This window comes from Schistocerca piceifrons, chromosome 2 (genome assembly GCF_021461385.2).
Source record: "Schistocerca piceifrons isolate TAMUIC-IGC-003096 chromosome 2, iqSchPice1.1, whole genome shotgun sequence".
Taxonomy (NCBI): domain Eukaryota; kingdom Metazoa; phylum Arthropoda; class Insecta; order Orthoptera; family Acrididae; genus Schistocerca; species Schistocerca piceifrons.
The window spans coordinates 740,039,379-740,058,461 of record NC_060139.1 but is presented as its reverse complement, the minus strand read 5'-3'; the positions used below and the strand labels follow the sequence as shown (position 1 = coordinate 740,058,461).

Sequence of the window (19,083 nt, the reverse complement as noted above, 5' to 3'; positions counted from 1 at the left end):
CTGGAGCAGATTCATTTGCCACGAAGACCTAGGCTGTAGGGAAGGGACCGTTTGATGTGGAAAGGGTGGCAGCTGTCATAATGGAGGTACTGTTGCTTGTTGGTGGGTTTGATGTGGACAGACGTGTGAAGCTGGCCACTGGACAGATGGAGGTCAACGTCAAGGAAAGTGGCATGGGATTTGGAGTAGGACCAGGTGAATCAGATGGAACCAAAGGAGTTGAGGTTGGAGAGGAAATTCTGGAGTTCTTCTTCACTGTGAGTCCAGATCATGAAGATGTCATCAATAAATCTGTACCAAACTTTGGGTTGGCAGGCCTGGGTAACCAAGAAGGCTTCCTCTAAGCGACCCATGAAGGTTGGCGTACGAGGGGGGCATCCTGGTACCCATGGCTGTTCCCTTTAATTGTTGGTATGTCTGGCCTTCAAAAGTGAAGAAGTTGTGGATCAGGATGAAGCTGGCTAAGGTAGTGAGGAAAGAGGTTTTAGGTAGGGTGGCAGGTGATCGGCATGAAAGGAAGTGCTCCATCGCAGCGAGGCCCTGGACGTGTGGAAGGGTGGCATCAATGGTTACAAGGATGGTTTCCGGGGTAACAGATTGGGTAAGGATTCCAGGCATTCGAGAAAGTGGTTGGTGTCTTTGATGAAGGATGGGAGACTGCATGTAATGGGTTGAAGGTGTTGATCTACGTAGGCAGAGATACGTTCTGTGGGGGCTTGGTAACCAGCTACAATGGGGCGGCCGGGATGATTGAGTTTGTGAATTTTAGGAAGAAGGTAGAAGGTAGGGGTACGGGGTGTCGGTGGGGTTAGGAAGTTGATGGAGTCAGGTGAAAGGTTTTGTAGGGGGCCTAAGGTTCTGAGGATTCCTTGAACCTCCGCCTGGACATCAGGAATGGGATTACCTTGGCAAACTTTGTATGTGGTATTTCTGCTGGAAATATCACTTTGCCACGAAGAAAAATGATCCTAATCCTACTCCTAATGATCCAAATCCCCAAGGCACTATCCAAATTGAACCCTGCCTGGAACACTTCCGTCCTCCGTCACAGCGGGACCCACCTCCTCTTCCTCAAAATCACCCTCTCCAAACCTTCCAGGAATTTGTGACTTCCAGCCTTGCCTCTCAATCCTTCTTAAAAAACCTTAATCCTACTCCCAACATCACCACTGCTGAAGGCCAGGCTATCCGTGATCTGAAGGCTGACCGATCCATCGTCATTCTTCCGGCGGACAAGGGTTCCACGACCGTGGTAGTTGATTGTCGTGAGTATGTGGCTGAGGGACTGCGTCAGCTTTCAGACAACAGCACATACAAAGTTTGCCAAGGTAAACCCATTCCTGACGTCCAGACAGAGCTTCAAGGAATCCTCAGAACCTTAGGCCCCCTACAAAACCTTTCACCTGACTCCATCAACCTCCTGACCCCACCGACACCCCGCACCCCTACCTTCTACCTTCTTCCTAAAATTCACAAACCCAATCATCCCGGCCGCCCCATTGTAGCTGGTTACCAAGCCCCCACAGAACGTATCTCTGCCTATGTATATCAACACCTTCAACCCATTACATGCAGTCTCCCATCCTTCATCAAAGACACCAACCACTTTCTCGAATGCCTGGAATCCTTACCCAATCTGTTACCCCCAGAAACCATCCATGTAACCATTGATGCCACTTCCTTATACACATATCTGCCTGTGTCTGTATGTGTGGATGGATACGTGTGTGTGTGCGAGTGTATACCTGTCCTTTTTTCCTCCTTTTTTTCCCTTTTTTCCTTTTTTCCCCCTAAGGTAAGTCTTCCCGCTCCCGGGATTGGAATGACTCCTTACCCTCACCCTTAAAACCCACCTCCTTTTGTCTTTCCCTCTCCTTCCCTCTTTCCTGATGAGGCAACAGTTTGTTGCAAAAGCTTGAATTTTGTGTGTATGTTTGTGTTTGTGTGTCTATCGACCTGCCAGCGCTTTCGTTCGGTAAGTCACCTCATCTTTGTTTTTATATATAATTTTTCCCACGTGGAATGTTTCCCTCTATTTTTATATATATATATATATATATATATATATATATATATATATATATATATATATATATATAAAAATTATTATTGGTGTTTTGCCCTTAAAGAGCGCATTTGGACTAAACTACATGGCTAGTTCCTTTAGCTGCCTTCCTTGCTGCCCAAACTTCCCTCATTCGCTCGCTGTGTTTCTGTTTCCGGTCCTCTGTCCATGCGTCTTGTCGGCTTTGTGTCTTCGGCTTCATCTTGATTGCCTTTTTGGTTGCCCATATTTCTTTCATCTTCTGGCTGTGATCTTGCTTGCGTTCTTCGGTCCATTTTATGCCTGTTCGTTTGTCGCATTGTATCTCATGTAGTTTACTTTTCTTAATGATGTTTCTGAACTTTATTCTGTCGTTTATTGTGTCTGCTGTTATGTTGAGCTGGTTCAGGTCGTTTTCTACCTCTGCCACCCATTTGTTGTTTCTAGTGGTTACCCAGTCAAAGATCTGTTTGGTCAGCCTGTGTGATGGCATTCTGTATAGGTGTCCATAGAATTGTAGTCTGCGTTTTCTAATCTTTTCTGTGATTGTCTCCGTATGTTTGTACAGTTCCTCTGTAGGTTTCTTGATCCATATTCCATTGTTGTTAGTTGCCCCAAATATTTTCCTAAGTATTTTCCGTTCTACTTTTTCTAATTGTCTGATACGTGTATGCCCTAGGATTAGTGTGGTCTCTGCTGCATATAGTGCCTCGGGGAGCACCACCGTATCGTAATGGTGTAATTTGGCTTTTTGTGAGATAGACTTCTTGTTGTAATGATTCCACACTACTTTGTATGCCTTGTCCAGTTTAGTCTTTCTTTCTTCGTTTGAGTCTCTGTTATGTCCACTCATTTTTAGTGTTTCACCGAGGTATTTGAAGTTTGCTGTTTTGTAAATCGTGCCATACTTTGTGTTCAGAGATGAGAGTTTCTTTGTGCTCATAAACTGTGTCTTTACGTAAGAGATCTGTAGTCCAGTTTTGGAAGCGATTTCGTGCAGTTTTTCAATAGCGTCTTTTGTTTCCTTTATACCTTTCGTGACAATCGCCAAATCGTCTGCAAAAGCCAGGCATTTAATCTGTAGGTTTCCTAAGATTATCCCCTGTTGTGATGTTTTCCATTCTTTTATGACCTTATCTAACACCAGATTGAAAAGGAGAGGTGAGAGGCCATCGCCTTGTCGGACACCTGTGTGAATTTCAAAGGGCTCTGATAGTTCCCCACAGAACTTTACTTTGGAGGTCGTGTTGGTTAAAGTTTGCTCTATGATAGCCCGTGTTTTGTTGTCTACTTTGTATTCTGCTAGAATTTTGAAGAGAGTTTTCCGGTCAATAGAGTCGTACGCCTTTTTGAAGTCAACAAAGGTAATGATCAGGTTCTGTTTGTGTTGTAAAATCATTTTCAGGTTCCAAATTTGTTCCGCACAAGTCCGCCCTTTACGGAAGCCTGCTTGGTATTCCCCAATCAAGTGGTCGGTTTGGCATTCTAGTCTGTTCAGAAAAGCTTTAGAGAGGATCTTGTATGTGACCGGTAGTAGGGATATTCCTCTGTAGTTGTTCGGGTCAGTCTTGTCACCTTTTTTGTGTAGTGGGTGTATCAGGGCAGTTTTCCAGTCGTCAGGAATTTTCATGGTCTTCCAGATGTCTTCCAAGATCCTGTGGATGTCTTTGGTGAGTTCTGGGTCTTGTAACTTCCAGATTTCCGCAATGATGCCATCTTCTCCTGGTGCTCTATGATTCTTGAGTGACTTTATTATTTCTTTAACTTCTTCTAGAGTTGGAGGTTCACTATCTGGATTGTATGCGCTCGTTTCTGTCATCATTTCTTCCATGGGGGGATCCGTGTTGAACAGTTTTTCAAAGTACTTTGCCAGAATGTCACAATTGTTTTTGGTATTGGTTTCTAGGGTTCCATCCGGTCTTCTGAAGCACAAGCTGGGTGGTTGATATCCAGTCATATTTTCTCTGAACGTTCTGTAGAAGTTTCTTGTATTGTTCTTCATGAAGTCCGATTCGATCTCTGTCAGTCGCCGTTTATCATACTGTCGTTTTTCACTGCGAATGATTTTGCTTGATTGCTTCTGTGTTTTCAAGAAGTTCATCCAATTCTCTTGGGATTTATGGCAACTAAATTTTTTCCATGCACTGATTCGTTGGTCAATAGCTTGGTCACATGTGTGGTTCCACCAACGGTGTTTCCGTATTCGTGGTGCTTGTGCTAGTTTCATGGCCTCTCGGATTCTTCGTGAAAGTTGTGTCCAGTCTGTGTTTTCTCCATTTTAATTTTGTGTAATATTTGTGTCTGGTTTAAAGTAACGTATTCTGGATCTGGTCTAACAGTTTTGTTCTTCTGGAGCTTTTTCTTGGGCAAAAGACGAATCCTGATCTGTAGTAGGTGGTGGTCTGAGTCGAAGTAGCCTTTACGGGTGTCTATGTCCAAATTTCTTTTTGTGAGTCTTTCTGCACTATTACGTGGTCGATTTGTAGTTCTTGCTTTCCGCTGGGGAATTTCCATGTGGTAAGTTTTCATGTTGGTTTCTTGAATTTTGTTGACATAATGGCGAGGTCGTGGCTTTTGCAAAATTCTATCAGATGTTTTCCGTTTTTGTTGGTGTCCTTGTGTGGAGTATGTTTTCCTGTGATATGTCTGTATATCTTTTCTTTTCCGAGTTTGGCGTTGAAGTCTCCCAGTATTATTTTGACTCTATGTGCAGGAATTTTTCTGATAGTTTCTTCCATTGTCGTCCAGAAGTCATCAATTTCGTCCGGGTTTTTCCTGTTGTAGTCATTAGTCGGTGCATGTGCGTTGATTATTGTGTAGGATTTATTGGCTGATTTCACTGTGATGGTGCTGATTCTTTCGTTTGGTGACGAAAAGTCGATTATGCTGTCCGTGATGGACCTGTGTACTGCAAATCCTGTGCCAAAAAGCCTTAGGTTTTTCAGTTGTCTCGATGGTTTTCCTTTGTATATTCTGAAATTCTCCGTGTTGAAATGGTCTTCGTCTGTGAATCGTGTTTCTTGCAGTGCACATATTTTGATTTGAAATTTTTCAAGAGTGTCTGTCAGTTGTTTCATCTTTCCTGTCTTCATCAGTGTGTTCACGTTGAGTGTGCCGATGTAGTGTTTGCGTTTGGTCTTGAGGGAGTTTGAGAAGCTCCGATTCTTCTCATGATGTCCGTGAGCCCCCGGAATCCGATGCTCACGACAATCCCAGTCTATTGACTGGGGCCCAGGGTAATGAGATTTTTCTCGTTGTACCATCATGATGTTTAGTAGTTGGATGTATGGCATGCTGCCGAGTACAACCTGACTTTCCAGATCAGGAGGTTGGTTGAGGCCGCCACTGACATGTGGAGCAGATGCCTTTTGTAGCCGCCCACTGTGGGAACAGACGCTACTAGTAGTTTTGGTCCGCCCCGAGTATTTCACTTCCTCGGTACCACCTATAACTAGGAGGCATTCCCCTATCTGCCACCTGGGGAGGCGCTCGGTTGCGGGTCTACTAACCGCCACAAGGGAGAGGGTAAGGAGTCATTCCAATCCCGGGAGCGGAAAGACTTACCTTGGGGGAAAAAAGGACGGGTATACACTCGCACACACACACACATATCCATCCACACAAATACAGACACAAGCAGACATATTTAAAGACCAATATGTGTGCGAGTGTATACCCGTCCTTTTTTCCACCAAGGTAAGTCTTTCCGCTCCCGGGATTGGAATGACTCCTTACCCTCTCCCTTAAAACCCACATCCTTTTGTCTTTCCCTCTCCTTCCCTCTTTCCTGATGAGGCAACAGTTCGTAGCGAAAGCTTGAATTTTGTGTGTATGTTTGTGTTTGTTTGTGTGTCTATCGACCTGCCAGTGCTTTCGTTTGGTAAGTCTCATCATCTTTGTTTTTAGATATATTTTTCCTATGTGGAATGTTTGGTCGACAGACACACAAACAAACACAAACATACACACAAAATTCAAGATTTTGCAACAAACTGTTGCCTCATCAGGAAAGAGGGAAGGAGGGGGAAAGACAAAAAGATGTGGGTTTTTTGAAATGCACATCAAGACTACACTATCCTTCCCTCTTTCCTGATGAGGCAACAGTTTGTAGCAAAAGCTTGAATTTTGTGTGTATGTTTGTATTTGTTTGTGTGTCTGTCGACCTGCCAGCACTTTCATTATATATATATATATATATATATATATATATATATATATATATAAAAAGGAGGAGTGGGGGGGGAGGGGGGGGGGAATCAGTGGATATGATGTACATGTACAGATAAACCAACAATAAAAATGTTCGGAAAAATTTGGGGTTTTATTCAAAAGAATGAGCTTGACAAACTGAGCAAGCCAATAACATTTTGGTCCACCTTTGGTCCTTAAGCAAGCAGTTATTTTGTTTGTCCATGATTGATAGAGTTGTTGTACGTCCTTCTGAGGGATATTGGGCAAAATTGTGTCCAACTGGCATATTAGATCATCAAACTATAGAGATGTTTTTTTATTTATTACAGTTTTTTAAAAAAAAGCGGTATATGTATTGCCAAACACCACTTGGTCATGAAGCAATTACACTCAATAACAATACTGACTTTCACTGCCAGAGTAAAGATGAATGCATATTATAAATTTAGTAATTCTGTTTTATTGTTGGATAAATATGGTACACATGAATGCAAGTTTTTTCCGGAAATTACAAGCATACTATTTTCTTGGAAGGCCGGACGAAAAACATCATTGTCTTTTTTGCAGTACTTTGACAGCTTTCTGTAATCTTCTTGCACAGGAATAAACTTACTGAAATGCACATCAAGACTACACTATTACTAATCTGATAAACTAAGAAAATATCATGAGCTTCCTGCTATTTATTATGTGTCAACTTCCAAATCTGAGGCAGTTTACAGGTTCCAGTATTTCTTTATGCATTCCAATTTGTTTAAAACTATTGTATTACAGCATATATTACACTTTTGTTTGTTTTCCATTTAGACTCAAATCAATTATACAAAATGCAAGTACTTCATATACTCAACATTCTACGACCACCTATTCCATATGGGCTAAAGAAAAACATCATGAAAAAGCTATTCCAAAATTTCAAAAGGAAAAAAGTGTAAAACAAGTTCAAGCAAAAAGTTTTTTTTTACATTTTAATCATGCCTATTATCAATTATTGTGTGGCAAAAGGTAGTTTCCCGTATTTCTCACATCAATGAAAAACAATGTAAATGGTTTAAAGGGCTTGCATTTATCAGATGAAAGATACAAATCTAAATTTGCCTATCTCTGTTTAATGATGGAATGTATTTCATTACAAGCAAACTTATTTGTACAATGATAAAACATACCTTGCTTCTGGAGGAGATAAGCTACGATGATCACCAATTCGACGTGGGCTCTTGGACCTGCTACGAGAGTGCAAACTTGGTGAATCAGTCGGTGCAGCGGAATGCGATCGTTGACTCATCATTGGCTGACCCCCATTCTTCAAAATCAGGAGTATATAGAAAATAGTTGTCAGAAGCATATATGTCTCTTAAGGAATTCATAAATCCACACATAAATGTAAGAAACATTAATTGTTGCTATTACTAATGTGATTAGTGAAAAAAGGTGAAATACTTCCTGTTATGTGATAAATAAATTTAATGACTCTAAATCAAAGCTGTCCTCAATGTGAAGGTCAGTTTGGACACAACAGTGCTTAATTACAGATTGTCCTGTGATGGTGAAGTGCCCCTGCCTTCCATTATGGCTGGGGACTGAATGGAGAAAACTTTAGAACTGTACTCTGACACTTAGCCATTGTAAGATATCATTTTGTAAGGCTGATCTCGGTGGGTGTTATTGGTACACTTCCACCCATCAGAATGTTGAACTGCCAAACAAATTTTTTCGAGCAATTAGGAAAAGGATGAATTTATATTTTATAATTTATGTTAACTGTAATTGTAATTACTCTGTTACACATACTCTATGATGCCTGAATGAGATGTGGTGATAGTAGAGCCACCTACCAGAGAGAACATGGACCACAGTAGTTACTGGGCATCACATAAATCTGTTCCAGCTGAAAACAGTGAACTAAAATCTGCTCCCACATACTTAGTCAAGTAGTCTAAGTAAGTTATACTGAGTGTATGAAGTCTGAGCCAGACTTGGAAATTTGATGATACATATGTTAATACGCAGGGAAGATATTAATAGGAGCATATCGTAATCCTCAGCTTAATCATGGTATTTAAGTACGGCTGACTGAATAATTTATAACACTGTGCTGGGATGTGTTTGATAATAGGTTCAATGCCAGAAGAGAAAAAGTTTATTTTTGTAGCAGGGTGAAAGGTGGTGGTGTCAAGTAGGAACAGATATGATTTTTATTGTAATTAATTTAACCCTTCACTGCGTTGCTTTGCAGATGTGCAAAGCAAAGTTTCAACTCTCTTTTCGCCATTATTCTTAAAGTTTAATGCTTGAAACTGCTTTGCTGATGTGCTATGTTGTATTATGACAGTAACTGATAAGATTCTGCCACTAGAATACGCTACTGAGTGTATGATGCGACAACGTGTGTTGCTGTGAGTAGCATTGTAAATCAGGCTGACATTGCTCTCTTTCAGCAGTGATTGTTAGTACTTGAATGGAAGAACACATGAATGCAAAAAATTTGTAGAGCTTCTACAACCTTTGGAGAGTATTCGGGCTTCGTTCATCTTGTATTTCTGCTAATAAATATGTGAGTAGTATACAAATCAATTTCGTTTGCATATGTGCAGTAGTGCGTAATAATACTTCTATCCACAATTGAAGGATGAGAAAGTAGTGTTTCCTTCTTTCTGCTTTTTTCTAGTTTATCGTGATAGTTCGAGTGCTGTAATGGAGTCATTCTCATATTTCGACAATGGATGGCGTAAAGTGATGACGTGTGAAGAATTCATGGCCCTAGAATGTCCTTCTGGCAGTGAAGATGAGTTAGATTTTGACGATTCAGATGAAGACCCGACAATAAACGTAAATGATCTGTAATCTGCAGATAGTGATAGCGAGCCTGAGGCTACTGTAGTTAATACACATAATTCAAAAACTATTGTTTGAAAGATGATGAGAATGAAGCTGTTGCTGATGGACAGGTACCACAAGCTTCTGAAAAACATCAAAAGGTTCAGAAAAATTGAGTCATCTGGAAAAAACAAAGTGATTCATTTGGAAATGATAAATTTATATTCAAAGGAAAGTCCTCACTGCCACAGTCAGTTCTAGAGTTGTCCACGCCACATCAGTTTTTTAAATATTTTTTAATGATGAATTAATGGCAAAAATTGTTGATGAAACTAATCTTTACAGCACACAAAAAAATCAAAACAAACCATTTAATTGCAATGTTCATGACATTCATAAACATATAGGCATATGTATTATTAGTTCTTTGGCTCCACCTACTGCTGTCCGTGATTTCTAGAATGATGTTATTGATGTTGAGGTAGTAAAACAGACATTGTCTCAGAGATACTTTGAGAGTCTGATGGCCACTTTGCATTTCAATGACAATACAAAGCGGCTAGATCCTGAGTGTCGAGATCATGACAAATTGTACAAAATCAACCCTATAATTGATCATGTGAATAAAAAATGTCTTTTGATTCCAATGAGTGACCATTTGTCAGTTGATGAACAAATCTGTGCAACCAAAGCAAGGCACCACATGAAGGTTTATATGAAAGACAAACCACATAAATGGGGGTATATACTATCTGCTTTGTGTGGGGATATGGGGTTTGCACACAAAATTGAAATCTACAGTGGGCAAGAAAATAATCCAAAATTCAGGATAGATAATGAACCAGATATAGGAGCATCTGGAAACGTTGTGATTTGCCTCATAAGGGAAGTTCCAAGGTATCAGAATTACAAAATCTACTTTGACAGATATTATACCTCTATGGATCTAGTTGTATACCTTTTCAAACTTGGGATCCAGAGTGTAGGAACAATACAAACGAATAGGATACCAAATTGCAAATTTCAAAGTTAAATGGAACTGAAGAAAGAAGTATGTGGCTATTCTGAGGAATGCATCACTACTGTTGACAATGTGGACATTTCCTCTGTTTCGTATAAAGATAATAATATTGTCTGTTTCCTGTCTACATTTGTTGGTGAGCTGCCAAAATCTGAAGTGACAAGATTTGACAGAAAGAAGAGAGAGCACAGAATGGTGCAGTGTCCAGCTGTTGTTTCTGTTTACAACTCACATACGGGAAAAGTAGATTTGTTGGATAGCAACATTGGAAGATGTCATATAAAGATTAGATTCAAACACTGGTATTTACGTTTGTTTTTCCATCTGATTGATATAATTGTAATAAATTCGTGGATTCTGTACAGAAGGGTACTAATGGAAAAAACAGCAGCAAACATGCCAATGAATCAGAAGAAATTTAGAACTGAGTTGGCTCAAACTCTTTGCAGATTGGTCCTGGAGCAAAGAAACGAGGTAGACCAGCTGGCACAGATCCAATAGAGATAAAAAGGATGAGATATAAGGAATCATCATTACCTCCAAAGGAAGTAAGATTAGATCCTTATGATCACTGGCCAGTGTGGAATAAGAAGAGAACAACATGCAAACACCCTAACTGCAAAGGCTATACCTGTATCATGTGTGAAAAGTGCAGAGTGAATTTATGTTTAAATAAAGACAAAAACTGCTTTCTTGCATTCCATAGTGTTTAAAACATGTGTCTTTCATTAATTTTCGAATATGTCATTAATTCTTTCATATCTGTTGTTAATTTGACATGAAAAAAAATATTTTTTACCGTTAATAACCCTTTAGTGTGAAAAACTTTACACAGTTTTGCATATGTGCAAAACCTCACTTATGAGTGTATATGATAAGTTTCCCACAGTTTTGCATAAATGCAAACTGAATAAAAATAATTTTCTGAATTAAAAACATCTTATTTTGTTCAACATTTTTCCCGACATCCTTGAACAATTTGGTGTATGTGTGTGTGTGTGGGGGGGGAGGAAAAAAAACTGATCCTTTCATTCTCTTAAAATGGTTAACATAGATGACATGTATTTTCTGCAGAAATCTGTACTGTTCAGTTATAGCTAATAATGACACCCTTATGAAGGTGAAATATGTTACAATAAATATCATGGAATATACCAGGTCTTATTGGAGATTTATTAAACAATGTGTTAGGCAAAACAATTGTCTAATGTGAGAACAAATATATACATCTATACATATGTAAACTGAAAGGGCATCACTGCTATCAGCTGCAGTGGAACACTAAGCGGAATCAGTGGCGATGAGCGAAAATGTGTATTGGGCTGGGACTCAAACCCAGGATCTCCTATTTACTAGACAGGTGCAGTAACCAGTGTGCCATCCGAGAAGCAGTATTATTGTAACTGCATGGACTATCTCGCTATGCCTCAAGGCCAATCCACATTCCCACCGAGCGCCACCTATCCGCAGTCCCTGTCCACTATACTCCTGTTCGCTACTTAGAGATTCCCACAGGAGGACAGACATATTTGTGCATTCGTACTGAAGAAAGTGGATCCATTACCCTGCCCGGCTTATCAATTATTTGAAAGCATGGTGTCTGTCCCTTTGAAAGAACAAGCTTATCAATTACTTGAAAGCATGGTGTCTGTTCCTTTGAAAGAACGGATGCCATGCAAATCCCGCAGTTGTGAAACACTATATCTAAATTGAAGGGGGACCACTGCTATCAGCTGCAGTGGGACATTAAGCGGAATCAGAGGTGATGTGGAAAATCTGTACTGGACAGGGATTTGAGCCTGGGATCTCATGCTTAGTAGGCAGATGCAATAACCATTGCGCCATCCGGGTCACAGCATTATCTCAACAGCATGGACCTTCTTGGTACACCTCACAGCTGATTCACACTTCCACCAATTGTCCCCTATCCACACTCCTTCAATTTACCTGTAATTTTTCACAGTTGCAGGATCTGCATGGTGTCTGCTCTTTAGAAGGAACAGACATCATACATTAAAATAATTGATAAACCTGACTGGGCAAGGATCCACTTTCTTCACTGTGAATGTACAGACACATCTGACCACCTGTGGGAATCTCTAAGTAGTGAACAGCAGTATAATGGACAGGGACTGCATATAGGTGGCACTCAGTGGTAGTGTGGATCAGCCATGAGGTGTACTGAGATAGTCTGTGCAGTTGCAGACGGCACAGTGATTACTGCACCGACTTCGTAAGCAGGAGATCCTGAGTTTGAATTCCGGTTCGGTACATATATTCACTCATCGCCACAGATTCCGCTTAATGTCCTGCTGCAGCTGCTAACAGTGACCCCCTTCAATTTACATATAATGTTTGACAGTTGTGGGATCTGTGTGGTGTCTGTTCTTTCGAAGGAACAAACACCATGCATTCAAATAACCTACACATATAATGTGCAATCTGCTGCACAGTGCACGATGAAGAGTATTTCATACTCATTGTAGTGACTTCCTGTACTGTCCGTTGGGCATGGAATGGGAGATAGCAACAATACTGAATCTCAGCACTCAAATGAAGCCATGTGTTGATCTGAGCAAAATGCTTTTTTCTTTTTATTATTTCTATTCTTATCAGTGTAAGAGATGTGTTCTTTTTGTAGTAATGTAAAAGCTCAGTTTTCATCTCTCACTGAAATGGTTAGTTCATAATATGACAGGTATCTATATTTCTCAAACCAGTTTCATTCCATGTAGGTTTTGCAGCAGCAGCAGCAGTTCTATTCATCTGTAGACCACTTTTACTACAAAACTGGACATGTCATGGCCTTGGAATTTGAGAAAAACAAAAATAACATAATTCAAATGTACAGGCATGTACATACTTACAAGTCTAGTTTGACAGCTATGGGACTGGCAGTCCGCCTTGGCCTTATAGTATGAACTGTTCCACCCTTCACCTGAATTAATCTGGGAAACTATGAAAAACCTAGATCAGGTTGGACTGGTTTTGAAGACAAATGTCTCAACTGTAGCATGTGTTGCAGTTGTCATATTTAATTTATCAGGTGAGATATTTCCACAAATAGAAATGCAGAGCAATCAGTGTCCTTGAAAGTTGTTTCAGTTGGTGCAGACCTATTTCAGAAACATATTATACATTGTGGAATAGTGTGTCTCTCATAAACATGCCTCATAGAGGACTGTGCACTTGGACATACTGAAGTATCTTTGAAATATTCATGACAATAGTCTGACTGTGGACCAATTATTCACATTCCAGTTTGACACTGTCATTTTTGCAGATGACTACAAGGCCAAGGTGTTAATTTGCCAACATTACTGAGTTTGTCAATGGCAGTGTTGTGGATCTGTATGCAAGTATATATCACAATACATGAAGTAACTGATCTTGAATTTTACAGTGTCAAAGTAGAAAAATTAAGATCTCCATTACTATCTCCTTAATGATATCTGAGAGAATTTTTAGCAGTTATTTAAGCTCTGCATTGGCATCCATCAGTATACTGAAAAAGATCATCCTAATTTATTACTATTGTTACTACTATAAATTGATCATGAACCATACAATTTGTAATGTTTAAACACATTACATTAAAACAAAAAACTTACAGAATTTTAAACTGATTCTAAAACTTTGTGTTTTAAATAAATTGTACTACTGTGGTGATGAAAATTATTCCTACATTGTATAACAGCTAGGGAAGCCAGCAGCTTCTATAGCTGTGATGCGTTCCATCGGAATCCTTCAGTCAGTAAAATAATCAATATTGTGTATGTTGTATAAATTATAAATACCTTTCCATTTTCAAATTTGTGTCATTTGGACAGAAGCTGAAGTTGCAGACTATGGTCTTTAAGATGGTACAAAAACTGTAAACATCCTTCTGAAGAGTATCATGATTTAGTGCCACTTTGTGTATTTTACCTCAAAAAAAAAAAAAAAAACTGTTGTTGTAAACTATAATCATGCTGCATTCTTTTGACTTTTTAACTACAATAACCATATAAGTTCTTCAGAAGAAGTGTAGCTATTCATGCATGTATATTTTTGTGAGATTTAACTACAGTTTGACCGAAAAACACTAAGGAACATAGCAGATATATAAATCACCAAATTAATTAATGATGTCTCATCTCATAACAACTGAACTGCCCAATATTAATTGGTGCCTATGTACAAAAATGACGAATTGGATCAATAAAACAATACAACACAACCGGAGGAAAACTGAAGTTAGATGTAAGATTGTCTGAAGGTCCTGAACTTGCCAGGTGAAATAAACACATAAATAAATAAAAATATATTTTGAAGATATTGCTTTTCAAAGGCTCTGACACTGAATTACAGAAAAGTATCTGTGAAAAACTAAATCTCTGGAGTGATCCTGATTAAAAATCAGAGGAAATTCAGCAGTACAGAGATAAATATGTGGATAATAGTACTCTCAAGCTAATTACAAACTTTACAGATTTGTAAAAAATGATGAAGAGAGTGTTGGTTGATTCAGTAGACTGCAGGTTTTTGAAACTGAACCCCACTTCTAAAAAAATGAAAATTTAAGAAATAAATTTGAACAATGAGAGAGAATGTAGAACTAAGAAACATTTGAACACTTCCATGAAAATTGAAAATTTAAGACAAAACTGAACTACTACAAAAAATTTGAAGAATTAAAAAAACTCGGCAGGTGCAAGTAGGAGTTGCTCACTAAAGATTCTGGACAAACTTAATTTTGTGTATAGAAAGTTCATCCATTCCAGGAATTGAGGAGCTCATTGATTTTTGCCTGTTATTGACATTGATAAGGACCAGGGGATTCCAAAACTTTCGAGAATGTTTTAATTTCAAGTTTGAAGTCAGATAATAAAACACAAAAGAATTTTTTTATTATTATGTTTTTCTTTGTTTGTGCTGTGAAACCTTGCTTCTTGCCTAATTTAATGATTCTAGGTCAAGAGAATTTGACGTGTGGAGTTGCGAACATCAACATATATTACATAAATGGCCGTATCTTTTGACTGCATTGACTTAGAAGGTAACGTTTATTATACCACCAAGGGACCATGCATGTTAGTATGTGACACAAATTTTAGCTTGATATAGCTACTCATTCCTGAGAAAAAGGGGTCTTAATAGACAGACACACTGTCAGACAGATAGTCTGATAACAAACAACCCCCATTTTCTCCCCCTTCCATGTGATATAATTACAAATTCCTTTGGTTGTAGTGTGAAACCATGCTTCTTGGAAAATTTAAATGATCCTAAGTCAATGTGAAGTACCCTGTAAGTTCTCACAAGTGAGTTTGTGAGTATCAAAATAAGTGACATAAATGGCTGTACCTTTCAACTGCACTGACATAGGTGCTTCACTTTTTTACATCGCCAAGGGACTGTAGACCTTAATATGTGGCATAAATTTAAACTTGATACGTCTACTGGTTATTGAGAAAAAGGGTTTTGAAAAGACAGACAGAAGAACAATAAAGTGATCCTCTAGGAGTTCTGTTTTTACCATCTGAGGTGAGAAATTCATAAAATTCGTGTCAAAGTAAATGCCCCTGTTTATTGTTTTTTCTACAAAAATGAAAAGACCAATCACATGATTTTCCGTCAAACCACACCAGACATTAACTTTGTGAGAGTCATGTTGATGCTGAATAACTTTATGTGGATGCTCTGCCCCACAAATTCTGTAGTTATGATGATTAACTGTTACACTGACATGAAATGAAGCCTCATCAGAAAATAGAATCTTTTTTAAAAAATTGACATCATCATCAAATCTGTGTAGAAAGTCAACAGCAAACTCTACCTTTTGATTTTATCAGAAGGTTTTATTTCATGTAACAGTTGCAATTTGTAGGTGCGCAACTTAAGTCTTTTATGCTCAACATCATACACAGTTCTTTTAGGCACTCTGAATTGTAGACTACGTTAGAGCAATGACTTCTTCGGGCTACGAACACACGAAACATGGGTCTATTCACAAAACATTTTCAAAAGTTCTTGGTCTACCTGGTGATTTTGCTTTTAAAACAGCACTGGATTCCTTGAAAGACTTTAGCCAGTTTTTGCTGTAGGTGGTTAACCACCATACTGACATCTAAAATTACATTGCACTGTTATAAATGACTCAGTTTTCACAAGCCAAATAACACAGTGAGCTTTCTGTTGCGGAATACACATTGTTGCTGAGTTGCTCTGCACTGCATTGCACACACACCTGGACTGAACTGAGGGGACAGAGGAAAAATAGCATTGGTGCCAGCTCAAAGTCAAGCAGACTTGCCAACTGCAGGGGAGCCAAACTTTGAGAGTTGATGGATCAAACACCACAAACTAGAATACTGTATGTCACTTTTAACAGATTCTAGGATATGTTAAAACTAGGCAGTTCTTTTTCAAACACACTGTATATTAAGCCACAGGAGAGACTTACACATAGTTGTTATTTTGCATAGCACATTCTGATTGGACAATTGTTACACCCTTCCCCGTTTTCCGAGAGCATTTGCCCTTGACCATGTTCTGAGCTGTATTTGCTGTTGTGTGCTATTGATGTCAAGTAGGTGCACTTGTTATTTAATAAAAACTTAAAAAAAGTTCTAAGCACATGTGTTGTGTATTGTAGTCAATAAATTATCATGCTAAGTGGAGTTTAGCTGATAAGTTCTTAATGGTTTAAATGTTAATATATACAAGAGATATCAGTTGTGTAGACTACAGACCACTTCCTGTGAGACTTAGTAGGAACAGTGAATTTATACTACCACTGTATGGTATTCATACTAGTTAATTTTCATTAACACTCTATGAGAACATTCCTACTAGTTCATTTTCAGATCACCATCTAAATGTTTACCAGCTTTGCCTTGTTTAGAAATGGGTTGATGTTGTTGTTGTTGTGGTCTTCAGTCCTGAGACTGGTTTGATGCAGCTCTCCATGCTACTCTATCCTGTGCAAGCTTCTTCATCTCCCAGTACCTACTGCAACCTACATCCTTCTGAATCTGCTTAGTGTATTCATCTCTTGGTCTCCCCCTATGATTTTTACCCTCCACACTGCCCTCCAATACTAAATTGGTGATCCCTTGATGCCTCAGAACATGTCCTACCAACCGATCCCTTCTTCTGGTCAAGTTGTGCCACAAACTTCTCTTCTCCCCAATCCTATTTAATACTTCCTCATTAGTTATGTGATCTACCCATCTAATCTTCAGCATTCTTCTGTAGCACCACATTTCAAAAGCTTCTATTCTCTTCTTGTCCAAACTATTTACCGTCCATGTTTCACTTCCATACATGGCAACACTCCATACAAATACTTTCAGAAATAACTTCCTGACACTTAAATCTATACTCGATGTTAACAAATTTCTCTTCTTCAGAAACGCTTTCCTTGCCATTGCCAGTCTACATTTTATATCCTCTCTACTTCGTCCATCATCAGTTATTTTGTTCCCCAAATAACAAAACTCCCTTACTACTTTAAGTGTCTCATTTCCTAATCTAATACCCTCAGCATCACCCGACATAACTCGACTACATTCCATTATCCTCGTTTTGCTTTTGTTGATGTTCATCTTATATCCTCCCTTCAAGACACCATCCATTCCGTTCAACTGCTCTTCCAAGTCCTTTGCTGTCTCTGACAGAATTATAATGTCATCGGCGAACCTCAAAGTTTTTATTTCTTCTCCATGGATTTTAATACCTACTCCTGTCTTACTCCCTTCCCAACCACTGCTTCCCTTTCAGGTCCCTCAACTCTTATAACTGCCATCTGGTTTCTGTACAAGTTGTAAATAGCCTTTCGCTCCCTGTATTTTACCCCTGCCACCTTTAGAATTTGAAAGAGAGTATTCCAGTCAACATTGTCAAAAGCTTTCTCTAAGTCTACAAATGCTAGAAACGTAGGTTTGCCTTTCCTTATTCTTTCTTCTAAGATAAGTCGTAAGGTCAGTATTGCCTCACGTGTTCCAGTATTTCTACGGAATCCAAACTGATCTTCCCCGAGGTCGGCTTCTACTAGTTTTTCCATTCGTCTGTAAAGAATTCGTGTTAGTACTTTGCAGCTGTGGCTTATTAAACTGATAGTTCGGTAATTTTCACATCTGTCACATCTGTCAACACCTGCTTTCTTTGGGATTGGAATTATTATATTCTTCTTGAAGTCTGAGGGTATTTCGCCTGTTTCATACATCTTGCTCACCAGATGGTAGAGTTTTGTCAGGACTGGCTCTCCCAAGGCCGTCAGTAGTTCCAATGGAATGTTGTCTACTCCGGGGGCCTTGTTTCGACTCAGGTCCTTCAGTGCTCTGTCAAACTCTTCACGCAGTATCGTATCTCCCATTTCATCTTCATCTACATCCTCTTCCATTTCCATAATATTGTCCTCAAGTGCATTGCCCTTGTATAGACCGTCTATATAGTCCTTCCACCTTTCTGCTTTCCCTTCTTTGCTTAGAACTGGGTTTCCATCTGAGCTCTTGATGTTCATACATGTGGTTCTCTTATCTCCAAAGGTCTCTTTAATTTTCCTGTAGGCAGTATCTATCTTACCCCTAGTGAGATAAGCCACTACATCCTTACATTTGTCCTCTAGCCATCCCTGCTTAGCCATTTTGCACTTCCTGTCGATCTCATTTTTGAGACGTTTGTATTCCTTTTTGCCTGCTTCATTTACTGCAATTTTATATTTTCTCCTTTCATCAATTAAATTCAATATTTCTTCTGTTACCCAAGGATTTCTACTAACCCTCTCCTTTTTACCTACTTGATCGTCTGCTGCCTTCACTACTTCATCCCTCAGAGCTACCCATTCTTCTTCTACTGTATTTCTTTCCCCCATTCCTATCAATTGTTCCCTTATGCTCTCCCTGAAACTCTCTACAACCTCTGGTTCTTTCAGTTTATCCAGGTCCCATCTCCTTAAATTCCCACATTTTTGCAGTTTCTTCAGTTTTAATCTACAGGTCATAACCAATAGATTGTGGTCAGAGTC

The 19,083-nt window shown here is 39.1% G+C and overlaps 1 protein-coding gene across 1 annotated transcript in view; it reads right to left on the bottom strand.

Annotated features, from left to right (window-relative positions):
• The window catches only part of LOC124775814 (regulating synaptic membrane exocytosis protein 2-like), a 966,162-nt gene that overhangs the window by 639,677 nt on the left and 307,402 nt on the right, over positions 1 to 19,083 (bottom strand). The window contains exon 12 of the mRNA XM_047250647.1: positions 7,402 to 7,538. Coding sequence (XP_047106603.1) covers positions 7,402 to 7,538 — 137 coding nt within the window. The remainder of the gene's footprint in view (positions 1 to 7,401; positions 7,539 to 19,083) is intronic.